This window comes from Stegostoma tigrinum, chromosome 38 (assembly GCF_030684315.1).
Source record: "Stegostoma tigrinum isolate sSteTig4 chromosome 38, sSteTig4.hap1, whole genome shotgun sequence".
NCBI classification, from domain to species: domain Eukaryota; kingdom Metazoa; phylum Chordata; class Chondrichthyes; order Orectolobiformes; family Stegostomatidae; genus Stegostoma; species Stegostoma tigrinum.
The window spans coordinates 4,518,744-4,546,401 of NC_081391.1; the positions used below are offsets into that span (position 1 = coordinate 4,518,744).

The 27,658-nt window shown below is 44.0% G+C and overlaps 1 protein-coding gene across 6 annotated transcripts in view; it reads left to right on the forward strand.

Annotated features, from left to right (window-relative positions):
• triobpb (TRIO and F-actin binding protein b) overlaps positions 1-27,658 on the forward strand; it is a 285,020-nt gene that overhangs the window by 39,963 nt on the left and 217,399 nt on the right. For all 6 annotated transcript variants that reach the window (XM_059640825.1, XM_059640826.1, XM_059640828.1 and 3 more), the window contains 4 exons: positions 3,839-3,920; positions 4,010-4,220; positions 10,332-10,773; positions 20,683-20,818. In XM_059640825.1, the coding sequence (XP_059496808.1) occupies positions 3,839-3,920; positions 4,010-4,220; positions 10,332-10,773; positions 20,683-20,818 (871 nt within the window). The remainder of the gene's footprint in view (positions 1-3,838; positions 3,921-4,009; positions 4,221-10,331; positions 10,774-20,682; positions 20,819-27,658) is intronic.

Consider the following 27,658-nt stretch of genomic DNA (forward strand, 5'->3'; position numbering starts at 1 on the left):
GGGGATTGGGGGTAAGGTGGGCAGCTTCACATGGAAAGGAAGCCATTGAGGGAGTCCTCCCTCACATTCCTGTCCACATTCCTGTCAAGGCTGAAAGAAGCCCCTCTGAACTCCTCACTTTAAAATTGAGGCCAGTGGGAAACAACCCAAGTTGTTGACAATTGCCAATTTAAGGGCCCTAGTTAGGCCAAGGCAAGGCCGGCAAGCCTAGGTGTCACGTGATCCCTGTAAAATAAAAGACGTGTTAAGTCCAGCTGGATTGTTAGTGAGCCAGCTGGGGAGTTTTGAGTCCTGTCTCCTCCACTGTCACAACCTGGAGTTAGGGTAGAAATTAAAATTCAGACTACTCAAGGCAGCCAATTTTGGATTGTTAACCGAGCCTTGCACCATTTAGCATAGCGTCAAGCAGAATAGAGCATTAACTCGTTGTTCCAAAGAGCAGTGTGGGAAGAAGGGATTTCAACACGAGGGTTTCTGGAATCAATATTCAGGAACGAATGAGCTATTCCATTGAGAAGATACCATGTGAACCATGATGGGACCAATGTTCTGGCCAGTTGTATAACTAGGCCTGTGAACAGGTCTTAAGATAAACAGGGTTGGAAGATTTCCTTTTCTGAAGAAGAATCTAGGCCCGAAACGTCAGCCTTCCTGTTCCTCCAATGCTGCTTGGCCTGTTGTGTTCATCCAGCTCTACACCTTGTCATCTTGGAAGAGGGAGCAGGATGGAGGATTTAGGTGAAGGGAGAATTAGAAATCCAAAGAGAAAGGTGAAGAAACTGGAACACTCTCGCAATGTGGGTAAGGATAAGCAGAGTGGGAGAGGAAGGCTCAAAAGTTTAACAAAAATTGTGCAGGTGCAAATCAGAATATCACACAATGTAGATGTATGAAAAGTCAAAGGGTTTGTATTTAAATGCACAAATAAAATCACCATAACCCTAATTCACTATAGTGCTGCTCTGTCACCACACCTCAGGCAGCGGGAGTGATTTGGACATTTCCTTTTCTTTCAGCTGTTTCTTTTATTTTTGCCTCTGTTGATAATACTTTCTTTTGTATACTAAGATGGTGCTGGAGCTTGGCGACTTTTGTACAGTTTTCTCTGTACTCCTGTACTTGAGTACACATGACCATAAAGTCTAAATCTAAAGAGGAGAGACGTTGAGAAGTTGAGCCCTTCATGGTAACTTTGGCTGATGTGAGATTTGATCGTTGTGTGTTGCTAACCAGCCAGCTGATCTAACAAACTCTCGTAAATGAGCAATAAGAGATGCAATAAGCACGATAAGCATATGCAATAAGATAGATGAACTGGTTGCAAGTACAATGGGAAATTATTTACATCTCATCACTATTACAGAGACCTGGCAACAAAGTGATCAAGGATTTAAGAAAGACTAAAGGATAATGGAAAATTAAAAACCAGTCAATGTAATATTAGTGGAAGTATTAAGATTTATTATAAGTGATGTGATAGTTGGAGACGTAGGAAAGAATGGTAAAATTGGGTCAAGTCAGCATAGATTTATGAAAGAGAAACCATGTTTGACAAACTTGTTGGAGATTTTTATGGATGTCACTTGTCATGTTGATAAAGGAACATAGGGGTGCATTTGAATTTCAGAAGGCCTTTGGTAAAGTCCAGGAGGGTTGCAAGTAAAATTATAGCACATGGGATTAGAAGGGTTAATATACCACTGTGTGTTGAGAATTGTCTAGCAGATAGAAAACAGAGAGTAGGAATAAATGGATCATCCTCAGGATGGTAGTACCCCTAGCAGGGTACCATAAGGATCAGGTGTCATATTTGTTCACAATTTGTATAAATGATTTGGGTGTAAGGATCATTTGTAATATTTTTAAGTTGGTTGATGACAGCAAACTCGGTCTGCATGTAAATATTTGGAGGATATAAGAAGACTTGGACAGATTAAGTTAATTTGGTTAGAACGTGGCAAATTGAATATAATCCAAATAAATGTGAAGTTGTTCACTTTGGTAGAAAATCTGAAAGGTCAAGTAGTTTTCAAATGGAGAGAGATTGAGAAGAATGAGTGGCCAAATGGACCTAGATGTCATGTTCACAAGTCAGTTCACGTTAACATTCAGATGCAGTAAGCAATTCGGAAAGCAGTTGGTATATTGACGTTTATTGCAAGCAAGTGGTTTTGAGATGAATAAATAAGAAAAATGTCTTACAATAGTTGTTTCGAGCCTTGGTGAGGCTCCATCTGGAGTGCTGTGTAAAGCTTTGGTCTCCTTATCTAAGGAGGGATATAATTATGATAGAGGAGGAGCTACAGAGGTACACTAGTTTAGTCCTTGAGATGCTGGGATTGTTTTAAGAGAATAGGTTGCGGATTTTGGTGAACCACATTTAGACTGTACAGTTTTGGTCTCCAGGAGTACAGTGGAGGTTCATTAACGTAGTCCCAAGAGTGTGACAGTTGTCCTATGATAAGAAGTTGAGCAAATTGGGTTCACCCACGAAAGATAGAGCAAATAATCAGACAGGCTTGGAACTGGAGAGAACCATCCCTCATCCACCACCTTTGTAATCCAGTTCCATGAGGGATGGCGCATAGCTGATCTTCTCAATCCATCATCAGTTATTGATCTTAAGTGCTCAATTAATGTAATTAGGGGGATAAGATAGCAGGGTAGGGGAGTGACTGCTGAAAGCTTCCAAACTCCCCGACTCCCTTCCCTCACTGCTCTGACCCAGCTATCTCCCAACATTAAATAATTACAGCCTCACATCAGCTTTTCATGGCTGCCTAGCCTAGGCCTGCAGTGGTGCTGTCCAGCTGGCAGCTTTAGACAGGGAGGGACATGGACTCCTGATTGGCCAAGAAGTGTGCCGGACAGTACTGAAGTGCCTGATTGGCCAAGAAGTGTGCCGGACAGTACTGAAGTGCCTGATTGGCCCACCTCCCTGGTGGTGTTGTTCGTTGTTGCATCCACACTTAGCGTAGAGAGTAGTGAGTCCAATCCATAAATTCAAAAGTAGGCCTTTCAAGAGGAAACTTAGGAAGTACTTCTTCATGCAAAGGAGAATGGAAATGTGGAACTCTCTCACCAACAGCTGCAAAAGCTACTCTTCAGTTGTTGCTTTCAAATATGAGGTTAGTAGATTTTTATTGCATAAAAGCATCAAGGGAAAGAGCTAAAGGCACAAAAATAGGATCAAGCAAGACCATTTGGCCACTTGAGCCTTTCTGCCAATCAACATGATTGTGATTGACTTTGGTTTCAACTCCATTTTCCCGCCCACACTCCGTATTCCTTGAGAGATCAAAAATTTGTCTATCTCAGCCTTATATGTATTCAATGATAGAGTATCCACAACTCTCTGTGGCAGAAGTTTCTCCTTATGGCAATCCTAAATGATCTGCCTCTTATTCTGAAGTTAGGCCCTCATTCCAGACTCCCAGCCAGGGGAAACAATATCACAGTGTCTACCCTGATCAATTCCTTCAGAATTTTAATGAGATCATCTCATTCTTCTAGACCACAAAGAGTTGACCGCCCAGTTTGCTCAGCTTATCATCACAGAATAATGCCCTCATTCTAGGGACCAATCTAGTGACCTTTTGCTGTGATGCCTTCTAAGTAAATCTTTAAATATGGAGACCAAAATTTCACACAAGATTTCAGGTGCAGTGTCACCAAAACCCTATACATTTATAACCAGAATAGCTAAGGCAGCTAAATAGCATTGAGGGAGGAATCAGCCATGAACTGATTGAATTACATATTAGGCTTGAGAACGTCAGAATGGCCTCCTTTTGTTTGTGGACATTAGTCATTGATTTGTATTTTTTTATTTTCAAAGCTGGCAGATGGAGCCAAGGATACATAATCACCTAACAAGTCAGTTTACGAGGAAATGGGCCGTGGACACAGCTCCGTTTCAGGTAAGACCACCAGCCAACCGTCATAGCAGTTACCTAAAGGAAAAGGATCTATCTTCTCGATAGCATATAACTTTACTTTCATTCTGCAGACTTCAGAGTTGTCCAGTGCCACGATAACAAGGGGACACACATCGCGAGGGGAACGAATGCTGGGGTCAAGCGCCTCTGCTCTCCAAGGGGAAGGGAGGAATTGGGACATGCATTCTGACAATCCAACATGGAGCCATTTGCGCAACAGAATGCACTCTTGGGGATGGTCAGATTCAGTGGAGACCCGAGGAAAGGCTGTTGCATCAGTGGGTGAGTTATAAAGTCATAGAATCACACAGCATAGAAACAGGCCCTTTCACTCATTATGTCGATGCTAATCAACAAACACCAAACAACATTAAGTCCCATTGACCTGCACTTGGTCCATGGTCTACAATGCTCTGACATTTTTAGTACTTATCCAAATGCTTCTTAAATGTTGATAGAGTACCTGCCTCAATCACCCTGTCAGGAAGCACGTTCCATATAAGTACCACTCTCTGGGTTAAAAGAAATTCTCAGATCTTTTCTAGACTACTTGCTTCTCATCTTAAACATTTGCCCTCTTGTTGTAAACATGTCTGCCATGGGGAAGGGATTCTCACAATCTACCCTGTATATGCCTCTCATAAGTTTATATACCTCAGTCAGATTTCTGTACAGCCTCTTCTGCTCCAAGGAAAACCCAGCCTATTCAGTCAATCCTTGTAACTGAGACTTTTTGTCCCAGGCAAATTCCTGCTGCATGTCCTCTGCACCCTCTCCAGTACAGTCTCATCCTTGCTGTGGCAAGCAGAACTGCACAAAGTATTCCACCTGTGGCCCAACCAATGTTTTATTAAGTTGTTACAAGACTTGCTTGCTCTATATTCTATGCCCTGGCTAATGAAGGCATACATCTTGTATGGCTTCTCCACCACCCTGCCTACCTGTGCTGATACCTTCAGGGATAAATGAAGTCACCCACCAAGGTCCCTTTGTTCCTCAGTACTCCCTAAGGAACTACTTTTCATTGTGTACATCCTTCCCTTACTACACTTCCCAAAATATATCACCTTACTCTTATCGGGCTTAAATTCCATCTGTCATTCCTCTGTCCACTTTACCAGCTGATTAATATCAGACTGTAACCTGAGACCATTCTCCTCACTGTCAGCAACACCACCAATTTTCATGTCATTTGCCAACTTACTAATTATACTCCCTACATCAGATCCAAGTTGTCAATGTACAAACAAACAGCAGGAGTCCCAGCACTGATCCCTGTGGTACACTGCTGATCACGGGCTTCCAATTTAAAAAACAATCCTCCACCTCTGCTTCCTACTTACAAGCTAGTTTTGGACTAGTTTGCCAACTTCCTTTGGACCAACCTTCCATGTGGAACCTTGTCAAAGATTTTACTGAAGTTCACGGAAGCCACATCAATTGTACTACCCTCAAAATATATTTAGTCACCTTTCAAAAGAACTCAATTGAACTAGTCTCCCTCTAGTGTTGATTATTCCTGTCCTTGAGATTTTTTTCTAATCATTCCCCTAACACATTGTCAGACCAACTGGTCTGTAGTAACCTGATCTATCTTCACTACCCTTCTTGAACAAAGAAACCATATTAGCAATCTTCAGTCATCTGGTACTTTGCCTGTAGCTAGCAAGGTGTTAAATGTATCCACCAGGACCTCAGTAATCCCCTCCTTTGTCTCCTATAGCAGCCTGGGATATATCTCACCAGGTCCTGGTGATTTATGCAGTTGTTTTCCTGCTTAAACATCCAACATCTCCTCCTTATTAGTATTATCATATTCTAAAACCTCACCATCCCATCTTATATATTCCTAGCTACAATGTCTTTCTCCTCTGTGTTACAGATTGAAAAAGTATTCATGTAAGACATCACTCATGCCCACTGGCTCAATGTACAGATTGCCCATTTGCTGTCTATTAGAACCCACTCTTTCCCTGGTAATCCTGTTACTCATATTATAAAAAGCTGTGTTTTTTTTCCCTTGATCCCATATGCTAAAGATATTTTTGTGGCCTCTCTTTGGCCTCCTAATTTCCTTTTTATGCAATTTCCTAAACTCTTATACCGTTTTTAAAGCACTGTACCTGATGTAAACTTCCTTGTGTTTCTTTATTAAACTCTCAATATCTCTTGACATCCAAGTTTTCCTGGACTTGCTGCCCTTGTCCATCACTCTTTGAGGAACACACTATCCCTGAACTCTCACTGTACTACTTCTAAAAGACTTGCACTTTCCAAATGTAAACTTAACTGGAAGAGGAGGCTCTCAGTCTGGTTTCCAGTCTGTGTTCATCTAATGTGATTGAAATTGGCCTTCCCCCAGTTTAGACATTTAACTTCCACACTGCCCTTATCCTTTTTCATAATGACTTTGAAACTTAGAGTTATGGTCACTATGTTCAAAATGCTCATCCACTGAAATTTCAATCCGCATCATTCCCTAGAAATAGGTGTGCCACTGCCCCATCTTTCGTTGGTCTGTCTGTATACTCGCTCAGAAAATTCTCCTGGATGCACTTTAAAAATTCACTCCGTCTGATCCTTTCACACTAAGGCAATCCCAGTTAATATTAACAGAGTTGAAATCCCCTACAACTGTAACCCTATTTCCATCACACCTTTCTGTGATTTGCCTACATACCTGCATCTTTGACTATTTCCCTTTGACTTTTGAGAAGTCTGTAGTAAAATCCTAGCTAAGTAATTGCCCCTCTTTATTTCTAAGCTGTACCCTGATGGCCTCATTTGAAGACCCTTCTTAGGTGCTCACTCTCATTGCTGTGTGATTGTTTCCTTTATCAATAATGCAATGCCCCCAGCTTACTTTACTTGCCCCCACATTGCACCTGAACCTTCTGTATCCTGGAATGTTGAGCTGCCAGTCTTGTTTTTCCTTCAACCATGTCTCAGTGATTACAATATCATATTCCTGCATCCTGATCAATGCTCTAAGTTCATTCACTCTTAATCAAACCCATATATTGATCTTACAGTGTGGAGCTGGAGGGACACAGCCGGCCAGGTAGCATTAGAGGAGCAGGAAAGCTGACACTCGGGTCTATTTCTGAAGAAGGGTCCAGACCTGAAACGTCAGTTTTCCTGCTCCTGTGAAGCTGCCTGGCCTGCTGTGTTCCTCCAGCTCCACACTGTGTTATCTCTGGTTCCAGCATCAGCAGTTCTCAGTATCCCCACATATTGGTGTTTCTGTCCATCCATCTGATCCGCCAGATGTTGTTTTTCCTTCTCCCATTGTCTTCATCAGACTACAACTCCCATATGCAAACAGTGCAGCACTTCACATGCATGACTGTACTGTCTTCTTGCAATGACCTATTCTGAACCCTCTGCCTGATGTCCTGCAATTCATTTGTCTTGATGTCTGCCATTTCTTTCCTTCTCAATTCGATCCTCCCTGAGGGATCTTGGTTCTTCAACTAAGTTATTAATTTCTTGAAGTTTGTCCCATCCATGGAATCCTACAGGAGTATGTTTGTGCTGGAACTGGCAAAAGAAGCTCATTAACCAATGACATAAAGAAAAGGAAGCTTTCCATCAAAATGGTGCCTTTGACGCAGGAAAACACCCCAACGTCCCAGGAGAGCAATCAAACAAAAATTGACATCAAACTAAGGAAGATATCAGTGAAATCATAGATCGGATGGGGAACGCAGGAGGCTAGGGAAACTCAGGGGTGTTGAGAAACGTGGGGATAGGAAAACACAAGGAGTTAGGGAACACAGCTGGTTAGAGAAATGCAGGGGGATGGAGAAATGCAGGGGATAAGGAAACATGGTGGGGGGATAAGGAAACAAGGGGGAATAGGAAAACACGGGGCGGTAGGGAAATGCAGGGGTATTGGGAAAGGGCTCAGGGATATCCCTCCGACCTCTGAGCTGCCAATTGAAAGGACATGTGCTGTTCCAGCACGTGGTGAAGCCTCCACTTCTCAGCAGCTGGACAATGGAGACTTGTTCACAACATTGGGATTAATTCTGATTCCCACCTCTGACATAAATGTGCAGCCCTGGCCTCTGTTATTGAGGGCTGGGATCCCATATGTTTTTCTTAATGGAATTCACTATTTATCTTGTCAAAGATTCCAGTTCAAACAATCCAGTCATTTTTTTTTCCTGATCACCACCTCCATGAAATTGATTCATTTAGTTTGTGCCCTTTTCTGTTCTGAATTCCTGCTAAAATGTGTCACATCCAATTCCAGTGCGCTAAATTTTACCTGGTATGTAGTTGTCAATCTTACCTGCCTGAAATCTGTTACTGTAATCATTTATTAATGACATTTCTGAATTTTATGCTATCTACATACTTTGAAATTATTTCCATATTATCCAAGATCAGGTCATTAATATAAGGTTAGTGACTCCAAAACTGATTGCTGAGGACCACCTGTCTCCTGTAGCACAAACATTCACCATTGCTGTTTGCTTTTTTACCCCAAACAGTTATATGTAGATTGCTACTGTCTCTTTATTCCCATAGGTTTCAGTTTTGCTAAACACATGCGGCACTTAGTCAAACATGTTTGCAAATTCTACAGATACTGCATCCACCTTGCTACGCTCATTTCTCAATGTGGCGTCACCGAAGAATTCAGTTAACTTTGTTAAACACAGTTTGTTTTTACAAAATCATAAGATGTTAATGAAAGAGGAGCAGGAGTAGGCCGTTCATGAATTTGAAGCTGTGCTGTCTTTTGTTAAAGCCAAGGCTGATCTGATTGTAGCCATCTTCCATTTATTTTTCTAAGTGCTTATTAGCTTCATCCTAGATCGATACTCTGAAATTTTCCCCACTGCCCATGGCAGACAGACTGCACAGATTCATCTCTACCCCTTTTTATGAGCAGCAGTGTACCAAGTGCATTCTTCCAATTCTTTGGCACCATCCTAATGTCAACTCTGTCTTTTCATTTTCTTGACCCTTTTTAAACTTTCTGCATTAGACACAATGGTTATGTATTGTATTTTGAACTTTATTATTTTCAAAAGCATCCTCTCCTATTGATTTAATTTCACTGAACAGAATTTCATTGTCTTCATCCCTGCTACTCTCAAGCTGGCCAGTTTTCTGATTGGGGTGGTAATGTCTGTACCATACCCTTGGTGGCCTTCCCGGCGCCATCTGCCTGTCCTAGCCTGACTATAATTTCAGGCGGGGTGGATGAGGGCTATGGCATCCCACCTACCCTTGCCCCAGTTGAGGCCCTTAAATTGGAAATGATTGGCTACTTATTGAAGGTTTCCTGCTCTGGTGGCAGAGGTTTAGAGGTATGGGGAAAGCTTAGTAGTTGAGTGTGTTTGTCAGTCGTCAAGAAGATAAGCTTGGTTTGCCTCACTTAAGGTGCCCTCTCCACAGTGGGGGCCTGGGCCCTACCCTCCGGTTTTTGCTCTCAGTAGATATTGCTTCCTGCCCCCTACAATGCATCTCCATTAAGAATCTTACCCGCACCCCAGTTCTCAGCCATCCAAAGTCTTACCTCCCTAAATTACCATGAGGTCCCTCACCCCACCAGTCCCCAACACCGTCAGGGTACTGGGCTCTGGGGTCTGTTTGTAGTGTCAGCCCATTTTGTTTTACTGATGCTATACTCATCAGATCATTGACAGGGTAAAAATCATAGAATCACAGTGTAGTAGCAAGCTGTTTGGCCCATCGAGTCTACACCACCCGTCCAGAAAGCATCCTGCCCAGATCTATGCCATCTCCATAACCCTGCATTTCCCATGGCCAAACCACCTAACCTGGACATCTTTGGACTGTGAGAGGAAACTGGAGCACCCAGAGAAAACTCATATAAACATAGGTAGAATGTGCAAACTCCACGCAGACAGTCGCCCAAGGCTGGAATCGAACCTAGGTCCCTAGTGCTGTGAGATAGCACTGCTAGCCACTGAGTGACCATGCTGCCCTCCAGAGCCAGGAAGGTTTTCTCAGGAGATCTTTCCTCTCTAGCTCCTGAAATGATACCTGCAGGATCTGCTTTCATCCATAGGTCATTGGTTGTAGGTAGCTCAAAACATGGCCCCAGTTATGGAGCAGTTGAAATTGGATAGAGGCAAAGAGCAGAGTTTGAGGAGTGCCAAGATCTCTGAGGGTTGTAGGGCTAGAGGAGATTACCAAGAAAGGGAAAGGTGTGTATAAAGGCCCAGGACAGAGGGCACATCAAGGCCCAATAACCACAGCTCAGGATTGTGGGGGCTTGCTATGCTCAGGTTGGGGGTGGCATTGGGGCCGAGTGTTGCAGAGTTTCTGCCACTACCCCTGGTGAGGCCATGGAGGTCTATAAAATATGTTTGTTATGGAACTCAGAACTGAATGTGCTATTATTATTGGCAGGCGGAGAGTTGTTAAGCGGAGACCGAGTAAGCAGCCGGAATTCGCGGATGGAAAGTGGATACTTCTCCTTAGAACGATTGAAACAGGATTCAGTTCACAACCTGGCCCCCAGTCCACGGCAGACAGTAGAGATCAAGAGCATGAGCCAAAGCTCGGCTGCACTTGGCAACATTGCAGGAGGGGGAGGGGTGCTCAGCCTCGGCCGCTTGACATCATCACAGAGCTCCTTTGAGTCAGAGTCGAGTTGCGGCACGGGCAGTGTGGCCAGCTCAGATGGCAGGCTCCTCCGGCGGGACTACACAGTGTTGGCTGATATCCCAATGCCAAAGCGAATCATCAGTCGAGAGAAATTGGAGCAGGATTGTAAGCAGCTAGGGCAGAGGAATCGAACACGGAGCCCTGGACGAGAGGAGGTTGAGCGCTTGTTTGGACAAGAACGTAGGTTAGTAAACCCATCCTAACAACTTTGTAGGGTGTATGTGCGTGGAACAGAGAATAACTACCTTCATGATGAAACCACCTCAGAAAGAGCAGGTGGAGGTTTTTGTGTATATAAACCTGATAGAGGGGTTTAAGGTTATGAGAAGGTGCTGTAGGATCAATATAAAGAAGGTGTGGAGACTGAAATTAGGGGATAGTAAATGGAATTCAGTCACTAATAGATCCAGTAGGAAATTCAGGAGTGTCATCTTTACCCAGAGAGTGACTGGACTCATCATTACCCCATGGAGTAGAGGTGAATATCACTAAACATTCAGCGTTAACACAGAGGAGCAAGGAATAGAGATTACACTGTTACGGTTACATGAAGACATTGGCAGTGATATAAAAAAGATCTACAGGAATGGTGGGGTTGTTGGCAAATCCGGTGTTTAAGAAAAGGAAATCTGGTGTGGTTAACCTATTGAAGTATTTTGAGAATGAACCTAGCAAAATAGATACAAATGACAGGTCGATGTCGAATATTTCGATTTTCGGAATGTTTTTGCCATGATCCCACATAAGAGGTTAGTAAACAAAATTAGAGCATTTGGGGTTGGGGGAAATGCACTGATTGAGAAGCGATTAATAGGCAGAGTGAGGATAAACAAATGATTTTATGGGTATGACTAATTTGGTACCACAGGCTCAGTGTTTGGACCAAAGCCTTTCATAAACTGTGTCAATGACATGGGGATTAAATGTAATATATCCAAGTTTGCAAATGACACAAAACTAGGAGGAAGCAAGAACTGTGAGGATAATGTGAAGACTATTCAGGTAGATCTGGACAGGCTGAGTGAGTAGGTAAACATCTGGCCAATGGAATACAATGTGGAAAATTGTGAGGTTATCCACTTTGGTAGGGAAAAAGAGTTACAATATTCCTTAAATGGTGAGAAGGTGGGAAATGGTGAGAAGGTGGGAAATGTTGAACTTTGAAAGGATTTGGATGTTCTTGTTCATGAGTCAATGAAAGTTAACATGTAGGTTCAGCAAATAATTACGAAGGTAAATGGTATGTTGGCATTTATTGAAAGAGGGTTTGAATAAAGATGTTTTATTGCAATGATAAAGACCTTTGGTAAGACCACACTGGGAGTATTGTGTGCAACTTTTGGTATTTTAACTTAGGAAGGATATACTTGCCATAGGGGAAATGAGATAATTGACCAAGCTAATAGCTGGGCAGACCACTGAAGTTTAGAAGACTGGGGAGCGGTCTTCTTGAAACATACAAACTTTTTGGTTTTGGAAGGTGACATCTAAAACCAGGGGACAAAATTTCAGAATAGAGGGCAGGCAATTTAGAATTGAATTGATGAGGAATTTATTCACTCACAAACTTAGGAATTCTGTGCCCCAGAGACTGTGGAGGTTAGCCTTTGAGTATGTTCGAGGCAGAGTTTGATAGTTTTCTGCACATTAAAATTATCAAGTGATATGGAGATAGTGCAGGGGTATGGTGTTGAAGTAGAAGATCAGTCATGATCTCAATGATTGGTGCAGGAGGCTCAAAAGGCTGATTCTCCTCATTCTAATCTTAGAATCATTGAATTTTTGTTATTGGCACAGAGATAGACAGTCAAATTAAACCAGCCTCCCTATCCCTGTATTCACAACACAATAAAATCAAAATACTCAACAACCCTCAAAATTGCCCTAATAATTCTGAACTGGACTTTTTTGAATCACCAATAGCAGATTTTATAGATAACTGACACCACAGTCCAACTTTATAGTTTAAACTGAAGAATTAACAATTAATTATGGATAAAGTAACTTTAGCAAAACAAAATTAACAAGGTCATGAACAATGTCTATAATTAAAACCTGGTCCTTTGAGGTTCTAACCCCGCCCCCCGCAACCGACCAGACAAACACAGTGAAGGGAAGAATCAAAAGAAAAGTGACATGTAACCAGCCAGTTCACTTAAGCAGTCCCCACGATCTGTAATTCTATAGGCACATGGGATTGTAACTTAAACATGAAAGGTTCCACCGCAACTCATATTCCGCTTGGGAACCCTGCAGCCCAATGGTATCAATGTGGACTTCATCAGCTTCAAAATCTCCCCTTCCCCCACTGCATCCCAAAACCAGCCCAGTTTGTCCCCTCCCCCCACTGCACCACACAACCAGCCCAGCTGTTCCCCTCCACCCACTGCACCACACAACCAGTCCAACCTGTCTCTGCCTCCCTAACCTGTTCTTCCTCTCACCCATCCCTTCCTCCCACCTCAAGCTGCACCTCCATCTCCTACCTACTAACCTCATCCCACCTCCTTGACCTGTCCGTCTTCCCTGGACTGACCAATCCCCTCCCTACCTCCCCACCTATACTCTCCTCTCCACCTATCTTCTTTTCTCTCCATCTTCGGTCTGCCTCCCCCTCTCTCCCTATTTATTCCAGAACCCTCACCCCATCCCCCCTCTCTGATGATGGGTCTAGGCCCGAAACGTCAGCTTTTGTGCTCCTGGGATGCTGCTGGGCCTGCTGTGTTCATGCAGCCTCACATTTCATTATCTGGGATTGTAACTCGTTTGGTTTCTGAAGACACCAGTCAGTGCAGACAGCTTCCAGTGCGCTCTGATGAATATTCACTTAATTCTTATAACGGAAATTCTGTTCTCCGAGCTTTCAATAAGTTGAAATTGGGAGGAGAGCCAGGGAGCAATCAAACATCTATTTTGTAGCTTTGACAGCCACAATCTTTCTGACCAGTGCAAACTTTGGTTGGCGTTTTTGTTTTTCCCACCATTTTCTTTGCTGGGCTGACTGACATCATAACTCCCTGTGAGGTCTCAGTAAATATTCAAACATTTGCCATTGTTTGGTAATAATGCCTTTCTAGAATTGAAGTGTCTACAGAGTACTTTGAATAAATAGCAACCTCCAGTTAACTTCCAGGCCTGGCCACATAAACAGATATCAATATGTTTGCTTTCCCTCTTCTTTAAAAAAATGCTGCTCACAGTCCAGAGGGCATCTTCAGCTTTTAGCTCATGGTTCACAATTCTGAACCAACAATGATAAAAATAAAGAAAAATCAGTGAATGTTCTAACATCATACACTACAGAAGAGGCCTTTCAGCCCGTAGACGCTGTACCACTAAAACTATTTTGAAATCTTGTCCCACATTGCAGCACGAAGCCCATTCCTTGAGTGTTATGGCATTTCTAGTGCTCATCCAAGCACCTTTTAAAGATAGTGAGCTTACCCACCTCAACTACATTCCCAGGCATTGCATCCCAGACCTCTGGGTGGAAATATTTTGCCTCAAAATTCCCTCTAAACTTCTGCCTTCCACCTTAAAAGTGCTATTGACCTGTCAACAAAGGGGAACAACTGCTTTCTAATCAACTTGTCTTCATAATACTTTACATTTCTATCAGGTCCCTCTTCAACCTTCACTGCCCTGAAGAAAATAACCCAGTCTTATCCAGCCTGTCTTCATAGCTAAAGCGCACCATACCATTTAACATCCTGGTGAATCTCCATCGTTCCTATAGTGTGGTGACCAGAACCACACATAGTACTCCACCCATGCCGAACCAAAACTTGTATAGCTCCTATAATTTATGCCTTGATTGATAAAGGCAAGTGTCCCGTACGCCTTCTTAACAATCCTATTAAAAGAGTGGCACGGTGGCTCAGTGGTTCGCACTGCAGCCTCACAGTGCCAGGGACCTGTGTACGAATCCAGCCTCGGGTGACTGTCTGTGTGGAGTTTACACATTCTCCACATGTCTGCGTGGGTTTCCTCCAGGTGCTGTGGTTTTCTCCCAAGGACCAAAGATGTGCAGACTAGGTGGATCGGCCATGTTAAATTGCCCATAGTGTTCAGGAGTGTGTGGGTTATAGGGGGATGTGTCTGGGTGGGATGCTTCAAGGGGCAGTGTGGACTTATTGGGCTGAAGAGCCTGTTCCACACTGTAGGAAATCTAAACTAAAAAAACCTGCCCTGCCATTGTCAGCATCCCAACATCCTTGTGTTCCTCTGAGATTCTTTGTATCTTGTTATTCATTGTGTATTCCCTTGTTTTGTTACATCTTCCAAAATGTATCACCTCACACTTCAGCTAGAAGTGTCGAGTGAATGATGCATCTCCAGTTCTCCCCAGTGTCACAGGTGCCAGTCTTCAGCCAAGTTAGTTCATTTCACATGATATCAAGAAACGGTTGGAGGCACGTGATCAGTGAGCAGGGTATTGCTGAACAGGTACTGCCAGATAGCATTGTTGATGGCACCTTGCATCATTTTACTGATGATCAAAAGTAGACTTGTGGGAGGGTAACTGCCAGGGTTTGCCCTGCTTTTTGTGTACAAGGCATAAATGAACAATTTTCCACGTTATTGGATAGATGTCAGTGTTGTAACTGTACTGGAAGAGCTTGACTAGGGAAGTGGCGACCTCCGGAGCCTTTGTGGGCCCTGAAACATTCCAACAATTGTACTGAACACTTGTGCTCCAGATGGATGTGATTGATGGAGGTTAGTCATCTCAGCTCCAGGACTTCTCTGCAGAAGTTCCTCAGGGTTGTGTCCTAGGTTCAACCATTTTCAGCTGTTTCATCAATGACCTTCCCTCCATTATAAGATTAGAAGTGTGATGTTTGCCAATGATTGCACAATGTTCAGCGCTATTTGCAACTCTTTGGATACTGAAACAGTCCATGTTCAAATGCACAGAGGTATGGACAATATCCAGGCTTGGGTTGATAAGTGTCAAGTAACATTCACATCTTATTAATATCAGGCAGTGACCATCTCAAGTAAGAGACAACATGACCACTGCCCCTTCACATTTCAATGGTGTTACCATCATTGAATTCCCCACTGTCAACATCCTGGGGGTTACCATTGACCAGAACTTACTGGACTTGCCACATAAACACAGTGGCTACAAGAGGAGGTCAGAGACTAGGAATTCTGCAGAGAGCCTCCTGAATCCCTGAAGTCTATTCATGATCTCCAGAGTTCAAGTCAGAATTGTGTTGGAATATTCCTCACTTGCCTGGATGGGTGCAGCTCCAACAACACTCAAGAAACTTGATACTATCCAGAACAAAGCTGCCTCCTTGATTAGCACTATGTCTACAAGCATCCATTTCACCCACCACCGATGCTCAGTAGCAGCAGTATATACTATCTGTAAGATGCACTGCAGAAATTCATCAAAGATCTTCAGACAGCACCTTTAAAACCCATAACCACTTAAATCTAGAAGGACAGCAGATACATGGGAACACCACCATCTGCAAGTTCCCCATGGACATTTTGGGCCAATGGACTGCAGTAGTTCAAGAAGGAAGCTCACCACCACCTTCTCAAAGGCAATTAGAGATGGGCAATAAATGCTGGCCAGCAATTACATCACTTACTACTCTCTGCACATTCTTTAGAAAAGAGAAAACTGAGAGCAGATTTGATGTAGTTGTTTCAAAACCATGACAGGGTCTGGTTGGAGTAAATAGAGATAACCTGTTCCCATTGGTAGAATGATTGAGAACTAGAGGACAGTGATTTACAGCCATTGGCAAATGAACCAGAGACCACACAGAAGCCAACCTCCCATCTGTGGACCCCATTTACATTGCTCATTTCTGAGGAAAGGCTGCCAACATCAGCAATGACCCCCTCCCACCTCAGTAATGCTGTCTTTCAACCTCTTCCATCAGGCAGAAGACACAGAAGCTTGAACACATGCACCAACAGGTTCAAGAACATCTTTTTCCCTGCTCTTATTAGACTGATGAATTGACTCTTTAACTTCAAACAATGTTGATTGTGCTTTGCGCACCTCCTGTGCAGCCTGTATGCCTCGCTCTGCCTAAACACCCAATGATCTGTTTGTCCTTGTTTGCTGTGATCTATCTATACTACTGGCAAGCAAAGCTTTTCATTGTACTTTGGTACATGTGACTACAATATATCAAATCAAAATCAAATTCATTGAAGTAGGATAAAGGGGGCTGTTGTAGACAGTAAACACTGACACAAACCACAGTTTGGTCCAATGATCTGTTTTCCTACTATCCATTCTATGTAATGCAAAACTTAGTGATTAGCTTGAGTTAAATATATGACCAATAACTTGTCAAGAAGTGACAATTTACATTTCCTTTGTGGACTTCTTATATCTTTGTATTACTGGGAAGCTTCAGAGACAACACATCTGATGAACACTGTGTCTGTTCAGAATGATGGACCGTACAGAATTGACGTTTCCCCTCACAGTGTAAAAGTCTGGTGGTTTTTTTATTCTTTCAGTACCCAATTCTCTGTGTAATTGGTGGCACCATTACAGAAGCTTTTCAGAGTCTTCCATGTGTAAAATCTGCTGAGGACCCCTGTTCAAAGGCCATTCTGTTGAATCTTCTACTGTGTTTTTAATCAATCTGTTCAGACATGTTAGGGCATGCCTCAAGGGCAGTTGGGCCTTCTTGCCAAGTAGGAACACTATCACTGACCTAAACTGCTGGATCTTCAACAGTCAGTCGTCTCATCCCAGAATAAATCTCTCAACCCGAGTGTTGCCTTGATGACCGTGCTTCATGTACGGCCCTTGACAGTGAGTGTTCACGGTGACAGCCATCCCATAATTCCTGGGTTGGGGCTATTAACAAAGTGTGTAACATTTCCACCTCTGTCTGAGTCACGATATTGTGAACCAAGTCAAGAGAATCAAGATTAATAATTGGGAATGGTGTTTGCTGTTGTAGATGTTATCTTTCAAATGACATGATAAACGGGGACTCTGTCAGCCCTTTCGGCTAGGTGTCAAAGATCCCAGAGCGCTGTTCTGAAGAGAAGCAGGACAGATACATCAGATATTCCAGTCAATAATTATCCTACAGTCAACATCACCAAAACAGCTTTTCAGGTCATCATCACATTGCTGTTTGTGGGTTTCGGTCATCATTACATTGCTGTGCACAAATTTGTTGCTGCATTTCAGACATTCCAACAGTGACTGCACTTCAGAAGTATTTTGTTGGTGTGAAACATTTCAGCGCATCTTGCAGCCTTGAAAGATGCATGATAGGTTTTGGAACAGAGGAGGCCAAGGGTAATTTAATTGAAGTGTCTAATATTGTGAGAGGCCCAGATGGAGTATGTAGCAAGAGCTATTTCCATTACAGCCAGGAATCATAGATTTAAAACTTTTGGTTTAGAAGGAATTGGGGAGAAAGGTTTTTAATCCAGAAGTGGTGGGAGTCTGGCACATGATGTCTAAAAGGGTGGAAATACCAGAAATGTTCATTGCATTTAGGAAGTATTTGGGTGACACAACCCACAAGGCTACAGACTAATAGCTCAAAAATGAGATTAGTCTGGATAGCTCTTTTTTGGCTGATATGCATTTGATGGGCCAAATGGCCTACTTATGTGATGTAGATTGCAATGATTGGAGAAGCTAAGCAGGTTAGAGCAGAGAGGATTAAGAAGAAATTGAATAGCGGGGATTGAAACATGAAGGATTTTGACAGAACAAGTGTGAAAAAATTGTTCACGCTGGCAAGAGAGTCAGTGATGCAAGGTTATGTGTTGAAAGTAATTGGCAAAAGAAACAAGCAAGGTGAGAACATTTTTAAGGTCATGAGTTGTTGTGATTTGGAATGTTACTGTCTGGAAGGACAGTGGAAGCAGATTCAGTTGGAATTTGCAAAAGGGAATTGGATGAACAACAGTAGATATGTTGCGGTTCCTCAGAGTGTAGTAATTACTGTGGTAACATACATATTTACATGCATGTTGTAGTCTACGAATACTGATAGTTCTTTGTACCTTATGGATGATACAGAACCTCTCTCCACTTTTACCTTCTGCCATTGGTCTTGTTTTGCAGGTTGAAAATCAAGTGGTTCAGCCCAGTTGTTACATATTTGTTATGGGACTCAAGGAGGCTGTTTGATGATCATGTCTGTATTAGCACTGCAAATAGAGTCATTGTCATACAGCACAGAAACAGACCCTTCAGTCCAACCAGTCCATGCCGATCTTAATCCCAAATTAAACTAGCCCCATCTGCCTGCTCCTGGCCCATATCCCTCAAAACCTTACCTAGTCATGTACTTTCCAAATGTCAATTAAATGTAATTGTACCTGCATCCATTACTCCTTCAGGAAGTTCATTCCATAAGTTTGTTACCCTCTGTGTAAAAGAATTTTTAAATCTATCTCCTCTCACCTTAAAAATGTGCCCCTGGTCTTGATGTCCCCCATCCAAAGGAAAAGACAACTACCATTAATTCTATATCCCTCATTATTTAAAAACTTCTAAAAGGACGCCTCTCAACCTTGTACACACCAGTGAAAAAACTCCCAGTCTTTCTTGTAACTCGGACCTACCAAACACAACAATATTCTGGTAAATCTCTTCTGAACCCTCTCCAGCTTTTCTTTTCAGAAAACAATTTAATTTCCTTTTAAATGTTTCATAGAGCACACTCTCCTTCCTTTATTATCACATTCTTGGTGAGACATGAGCCCAGAGTTCCTGGTTCAGAGGCAGGGATGCTACCAACGACATCACAAGGTCTCCTTCTGATCTCTGACATTACCATGGCAACATCCATCTTTGCATTTGTGTCGAGGCATGGAGCAAATCTGGTGTAGGACTGTTCTATGTCACGCTCAGATTCACTTTTAATTCAGAGCAGTGTAAGTCACTGCCTTTCCTTGATGTGCTAGGTGAGCTATCTTCTAATGGTTTCTTCAGTCCTGTCTATTACAAGCCTTCACTGGTTAATAAACACATTTAAATTCATTTTCTCTCTGTCCAAATGTGGCATTAACAGCAATACTGTAAAGAGATCCCTTGCCATTTTATTATCTTATGGGTTTGATGCAGAAATAGTCCATATCAAAACATTCCTCTGGGATGATGTACTCCTGATCAGATCACTTGTTCTCTGTTTACCACAAAAACGCACACTGGGTCAGAACTGAAAAGTGCCTAGTCTACTTCACATTACTCTGGAGAGGCAAAGTATTTAAGAAAAAATTGAACAAAAGATAAAGCAAGCCATTTCATGCAACACAGTGGTGATGAGAATAGTATTTTCCATGTCAAGACACTGCTGTCAGTCCAAAAAGACATTCTGCATTCCACACAGATTTCAGAGTTGGATGTCACTTTGGTAGGCTATAGATCTCAATGAATAACCTCAATGAATAATAGCTGACTGAATAAAACACCACGTTGCTTCAGCTTTTGATACTAGCCCACACCTGCAAAATCCAAAGTTAAGTGTCTCCTGATATACGTGTTTCTGGAATCAGGCAGCGTTTACAGAATAGCCTTGAGTACACTAATAATTACTTCAACAGTCAATTTTGGATAAACAGTTGAATTTGAAACATGGCTCATTTAGCCTTGCTATTAGCAATGGACATTCGTACACAGTGACTCATCTGCCTAAACTGAAAGAATACGTTTAAGCCTTGAACTTTCCTTTTTTGAATTACTCGGGTGTTTGGGGACCCTATAAGTACCCATTGTTTGCTGCATTGACAATGCCACAGTCATTCAGAATCATCTTTCCAACCAGTTAGTGCCCTCTTCTCCAGTAGAATATATTATTGTGATTGTTTGAAATTTGACGTTCTTGCATTTATCTCAGTGAGTGCTAAACAAATAGCTTCAAAGACAACTCTGTTTTCAGCAATGTTCATGTGCAGTACCACTGATCAGTAGCTCTGTCAAAGATCCAGCACTGACACAATGGAGCAGATGTGCCCTTGTCCTTTTGTGCCACTTCCTGTGGTTCCAATGTAAATGATGCAAAAACCAAAATTGGGAGCTCATTCTATCATAATACCAATATCAGTGACTAAGGTCATAATGAGTATTTTCCAACAGGCCAGTCACTGACACGTACCGAGGATTCAGCTCTGCCAATGTGGGAAATATGGGAAGAGTGTTAGCGACATCCCATCGGTTTAAGGAGGAATCAAGAAAAAGTAACACCTATCCCAGAAAGTTTCAACAGCAGGAGGTGAGTCACAAGTGATACGTTTGCAGCTTTCAAAGTGTAATGCCTAGTACTTTTTTTTAATGTGCTCCGTAGATCAATGTGGTTGGGGCATTCAAATAATTAAAATCAAAATGTTGTTCCCAGTTTGTGTCAAGTTGGCTGATCTCAGCTGGGTGTACAATCTGATGCCATGATAAATGGGAGGATGTGCCTGGAGCAGCTCCTGGTATATTTAGAAATGAAAAGCCAACCTGGTAAAGCTAGATTAGATTCCCTACAGTGTGGAAACAGGCCCTTCGGCCCAACAAGTCCGTGCCACCCATTGAAGCATCCCATCCAGACCCTTCTCCCTATAACCCACACGCCCCTGAACACCACAGGCAATTTAGCATGGCCAATCCACCTAACCTGCACGTCTTTGGACTGTGGGAGGAAACCAGAGCACCCAGAGGAAACCCACGCAGACACGGGGAGAATGTGCAAACTCCACACAGACAGTTGCCCGAGGTGGGAGTTGAGCCTGGGTCACTGGTGCTGTGAGGCTGCAGTGCTAACCACTAAGCCACCGTGCCGCCCCAAAGAACACAGGACTACTTGCATTCCAAACAGTGGAAACACTGTGCGATGAAGAGTGCTATGTGGTTCCACAACCAATGGATCAGATGTCATGAATGCAGTCCTGCCACATCCAGTCATGAATGATGGTGGACAGGGCTCCGCGTATATCCCCATTCACAACGATGGGTGAGCCCAGCACATCAGTGTAAAAAACTGGGCTGAAGCAATTGCAGGCATCTTTAGCCAGAAGTGGATAATCCAGCATGGCTTCCTTCTGAGGCCCCAAGCTTAATGGATGCCAGTCTATTTGATTCATTCCATGGGACATCAAGGAACAGTTGAATGCATCGGATACCACAAAGACTGTTGTCCCGGACAACATTCCATCAATAATATTGAAGACTTGTGCTGCAGAACTTGCTGTGCGTGTAGCTAAGCTATTTCAAGGCATCTACATCATTGGCATTTGCCCAACAATGTGGAAAATTGCAAAGAATGTCCTACACACAAAAACGTGACAAATCCAATCCGCTAAATTTCCATCTGTGTCAGTGTACTGTTGACCATCAGCATTGTTGACTACTGTGCTATCAAACAGTGCTTGCACAGCAATAACCTGCTCATTACTGTTCAGTTTGAGTTCTCCTGGGGCCACAAGGATGCAGTCCTCATTTTACAGCCTTGTAATGGAGAAAAGAAGTGATCTCTGGAAGTGAGGTGAGAATGACTGCGCATGACATCAGGCCAAATTTGTTCTCAGGAATTCCTCAGAGGAGAGTCCTAGGCCCAACCATCTTAATTAGTTTCTTCGGTGACCTTTCCCTTATCGTAAGGTTAGGAGTCAGGATATTTACTGATGCTTGGCAAATACTCTTAAGAAACTGAAACAGTCTGTGTATATATGCAGCAAGACCTAGACGGCAGACAGTCTCAGGCATATTGGTGGAAAGTAATATTTGCACCATCTCAACCAAGAAGAAAGCATCTAACCATCTTCCCTTGACCATAATGTTAACCATCATTGTATCCCCCACTGGATCAAACATATAAACGTTACAAGAGCAAGTCAGATTTGTGAGAAGTAACTCACCTCTAACTCCCAAAGCCTGTTTACCATCCACAGGACACAAGTCAGAGGTGTGATGGAATACACTTCACTGGCCTGGATGCATGCAATGCAAAACATTTGACATGGTTCAGGTCAGAACAGCCCACTTGATTGGGAACTCATCCATCACCTTAAATATTCACTCCATCCGTCACCAATGCAAAGTGGCAGCATTATGTGTATTACCTGCAAGGCACTGTTGGAGGAGACCTGGGATACTATAGTTTAACTTCCAAACTTGCAACCTCTACCACCTGCAGGGACGAGGGTAGCAGATGCATGGAACAGCGCCAACTGCGAGTTCCTGTCCATATCACAACTAGCCTTGACCTTTGAAATACATCCCTGTTCCTGCTCTGTTGTTGGGTCAAAATCCTGGAACTCTCTGCTTGACAGCACCACAGCTGTCCGTACACTCCAAAAACTATATCAGTTCAAGAATGTAGCTCACCACCATCTTGTCTGTGAAGGTCATTTAGGAATTGGCAACAAATGCCAGCTTTGTCAGTGACATCCAAATTCCTTGATTGACTAAGAGAACAGTTCACCCCCAGTGAGCTTGGGATAAGGCTTCTGCCCACTAATTGTGAAAGGCGATCACGACTGGGATTGTTGAGTCAGTTACTCAGCCCTGACACAGTCTGTGGACACCCCCTTCTTCTTTAGTCTTGCTGCAGTCCGTGCTGAATCCCCATCAGCTCAGGTGCCTTCCTCCCTGTTTTTCCTCTCTACTTTATTCCCTCCTCCATCCGCTTTGGACGCTTAGCCGCGAGACCATTGCAAGATGCTGCTGTCAATCTCTGAAGAATGTTGGATCAAATTTTTAGATTTCTGGTGAAGCTGAGATGATGACCTGCCAGTGTTGGACTGAGGTGGGCAAAGTCAGAAGTCACATAACACCAGGTTATGGTCCAACAGGTTTATTTGAAATCACAAGCTTTTTGAATGCAGCCCCTTCATCAAGTGATGTGAGGGACAAGCACCCAGAACACAGAATTTAGGAGCAGACAAAGATCAAGGGCAGAGAGACCAAAAGACCATGCAAATGGTGTGAATGGAGCGCTGAATACCAAGTCTTTGCAAGTGGCCCAAAGTGTTAGACATTGCGAGTAAAGTATCAACAGCTGAATAACAAACGAAGGGATGACCTATAATCTGATTAAATGAGGCATAGAGATAATTACAAAAAATTAAAAATAAGGTGGTACCGGAGACAAACCAAATGGTGGAATAACATCATTGGTATAAGAGTCGCACGCTGAGGGTCTAACCAAAGTCATATGTAATCCAAAGTTTACAAACTAATTAAGATAGAGAGATCATAACAATTTATCAAGGCGATGCTGTCAAAATACGACACTAAGGAAGATTTTACAGATACAGAACAGTGAGGTGGGGGTCACCTCTAGCGCAACATGAACTCAAGATCACGGTTGAGGCGGTCTTCACTTGCCCGGAACTTAGCTGTCAGTTCTCTGCTTGGCAGTTCTGTGTTATTGTGTATCTCGGAGACTGCCTTGGAGGAGGCTTACCCAAAGATCGGAGGCTGAATGCCCTCGACCACTCAAGTGTAAGGGAACATGCTTGTCCATTCATCTGTTGTTGGAGTGTCTGCATGGTCTCACCAATATACCATGCCTCAGGGCAGCCTTGCCTGCAGCATATGAGGTAGACTACGTTGGCTGAGTCACATGTGTATCTGCCGTGTACATGGTCGGTGGTGTTCCCACGTGTGATGGTAGTGTCCATGTCGATTTCTTGCAGAGGTTGCCGTGACGGGATTGTGTAGTGTTGTGGCCGATGTTGTCCTGAAACCTAGATGGTTTGCTTTGAATGATGGTCTGTTTAAGATTTGGTGGTTGTTTGAAGGCGAGAAATGGAGGTGTTATGATGATCTTGGTGAGGTGCTCATCATCATCAATGACATGTTGAAGACTACAAAGAACATGGTGTGGTCTGTCCACTTTGGGGAAGTACTGTACGACAAAGGGTACTCTATCAGTCATATCCTATGTCTGTCTTCTGAAGGAGATTGTTGTGGTTTCTTGCTGTGGCTCGTTGGAAGTGGCAATCGATGGGTTGAGCATCATATCCCATCCTTCAAAATCTTTAGGCATCCGTCACATTCTTCATCATCGCAACACATCCTGTGTATGTTCCGGTCTTGTTCAAAGGGGATGTCTTCTTTAACATGTTCAGAGTGGAAGTTAGAGAAATCCATCTCGTGAGGTTATCCGTGGGCTTGTGATAGAGTGAGGCACTGAGGTGTCCATTCTTGATGAAAATGCATGTGTCCAAGAATGAGACTGATTCTAAAGAGTAGTCTATGGTAAGTCTGACGGTGAGATAAAACCTGTTTGATATCACAATGTAGTTGTTTCAGGCTCCTCGCCATGAGTCCAAAGGAAGAAAATGCTGTTGATGTATCTGGTGTATAACATTGATCGGAGGTGCTGCACAACAACAAAGTCTCGCTTGAACTTGTACATGAAAATGTTGGTATTTTGGGGTGCACATTTGGTCCCTGTGACTGTTCCATGTGTTTGGATGAAGAACTGGTTGTCAGAGGTGAAGATGTTGTGCTTGAGGAAGAAGTAGATGAGTTATAGGATGGTGTCTGGAAATTGGCCGTTGGTGGTATTAAGTACTGAGGCTGTTGCAGTGAAGCTGTCTTCGAGGGGGGGGGGGGGTGCTGGTGTCATGTGCTGAAATGTCCATCGTGATGAGGAATGTTCCTGGTTTGACTGGTCGGTGGGTGCTGAGTTTCTGTAAGAAATCTGTAGTGTTGCAACAGAAGCTCAGGGTTCCTTGTACAATGGGTTTCAAGATCTCCTTGACATAGTCAGTGAGATTCTCACACAAGGTCCCATTGCCTGATATGATGGGATATCCAGTTGTGTTGGCTTCATATATCTTCGGAAGGAAGCATCATGGAATCCCTACAGTGTGGAAACAGGCCCTTCGGCCCAACATGCCCACACCGATCCTCAGAGCATCCCATCCAGACCCAAGCCCCAGTAAACCCACCTAATTTACACATCCCTGAACACTACAGGCAATTTAGCATGGCCAATCCACTTAGCCTGCGCATCTTTGGACTGCGGGAGGAAACTGGAGCACCTGGAGGAAACCCACGCAGACACAGGGAGAACATGAAAACTCCACACAGACAGTCATCCAAGGGTGGGATTGAACCCAGATCCCTGGCACTGTGAAGCAGCAGTGCTAACCACCATTCCACGGTGCCACCCCAAATCAGATACCCCATATGGGACTGTCACCCACAATCCCTGTCTTAGGAGGCCACTGTCTTATCCCACGCACCGGGGTCATTGAATAGAAGTCTCCAATGTGAGAAGTACGCAGGATGAGAGTGCATAGGATACTCTGAAGGTCTGGATCAAATGTCTTGATCAGTCTACTGACTCCTTCTTCTGCCTCCAACACCGCCCCCTCCTCCAGGACGCCACCCCTACCCTCCCTGGACCTTTTCATCTCTAATTGTCATCAGGACATTGATCGCCTCAACTTCTCCAGCCCACTCACCCACTCCAACCTCTCCCCTGCAGAACGTGCAGCCCTCTGCTCAAATCCCAACCTCACCACAAAACCCGTGGACAAGGGAGGTGCAGTTGTAGTATGGCGCACTGACCTCTACATTAGAGGCCAGGCGCCAACTCTCCGACACCTCCTCCTACATACCCCCCCCCACTCGGATCATGACCCCACCCCGAGCACCACTTCATCACCTCAGGTGACGTCCCACCCACAGCCTCCAACCTCATCGTTCCCCAACCCCGCACCACCTGCTTCTAACTCCTTCCCAAAATCCACAAACCTGACTCCCCTGGTCGACCCATTGTTTCCACCTGCTCCTGCACCACCGAACGTACCTCCACCTATCTGGATTCCATTTTCTCCCCCTTGGCCCAGGAACTCTCTACCTATGTCCATGACACCACCCATGCTTTCCACCTCCTCCAGAACTTCCAATTCCCTGATCCCCAACCCCTCATTTTTACTATGGACATTCAGCCCACCCACACCTGCATTCCCCATGCAGATGGCTTAAAGGCCGTCTGCTTCTTCCTGTCCCGGGGACCCAACCAGTCCCCCTGCACTGACACCCTCATCCGCTCGTCCTCCCCCTCAACAACTTCTCCTTTAATTCCTCCCACTTCCTACAGACAAAGGGGTTGACCATGGGTACCCACATGGGCCCAAGCTATGCCTGCCTCTTTGTACGGTACATGGAACAATCCCTCTTCCAAAGCTACGCTGGCCCTATCCCCCATCTCTTCCTCCGTTACATTGATGACTGTTTCAGCGCCACCTCATGTTCCCACGAGGAGCTCGAACGGTTCATCCACTTCACTAACACCTTCCACCCAAACCTTAAGTTTACCTCGACCATCTCTGATATCTCTCTCTCCTTCCAGGACCTCTCTGTCTCCATCTCCGGCTTCCACCTGGAAACTGATATCCATTTTACGTCTACCGACTCCCACAACCACCTAGAATATTCCTCCTCTCACCCACCTTCCTGTAAAAAGGCTTTCCCCTATTCCCAATTCCTTCGCCTTCACCGCATCTTCTCCCGAGATGAGGCATTCCACTCGCACATCCCAGATGTTCTCTTTTTTCAAGAACTGCAAATTCCCCTCCACAGTGATCGAAAATGCCCTTGACCGTGTCTCCTGCACTGCCCGCAACTCATCCCTCACACCCCCAGCCACAAAAATAACTAAAACAGAATCCCCCTCATCCTCACGTAACATCCGACCAACCTCCAAATCCAACGCATCATCCTCCGACATTTCCGCCATTTGCAATCCAACCCCATCACCAAAGACATTTTCCCTCCCCACCCTTATCTGCTTCCCGGAGGAACCACTCTCTCCGTGACTCCCTTGTCCGCTGCACACACCCCTCCAGCCCCACCACCCCGGCACTTTTCCCTGCAACCGAAGCAAGTGCTACACATTCACATCAAACAGATGTTGACCTGCATATCTGTTATGTGGTATACTGTATCCGCTGTTCCCATTGTGGCCTCCTCTACATCAGGGAAACCAAGCGGAGGCTTGGGGACTGCTTTGCAGAACACCCATGCTCAGTTCGTAACAAACAACTGCACTTCCCAGTAGTGGACCATTTCAACTACCCCCCAACCCCCCACCCCCCCAAACTCCTCA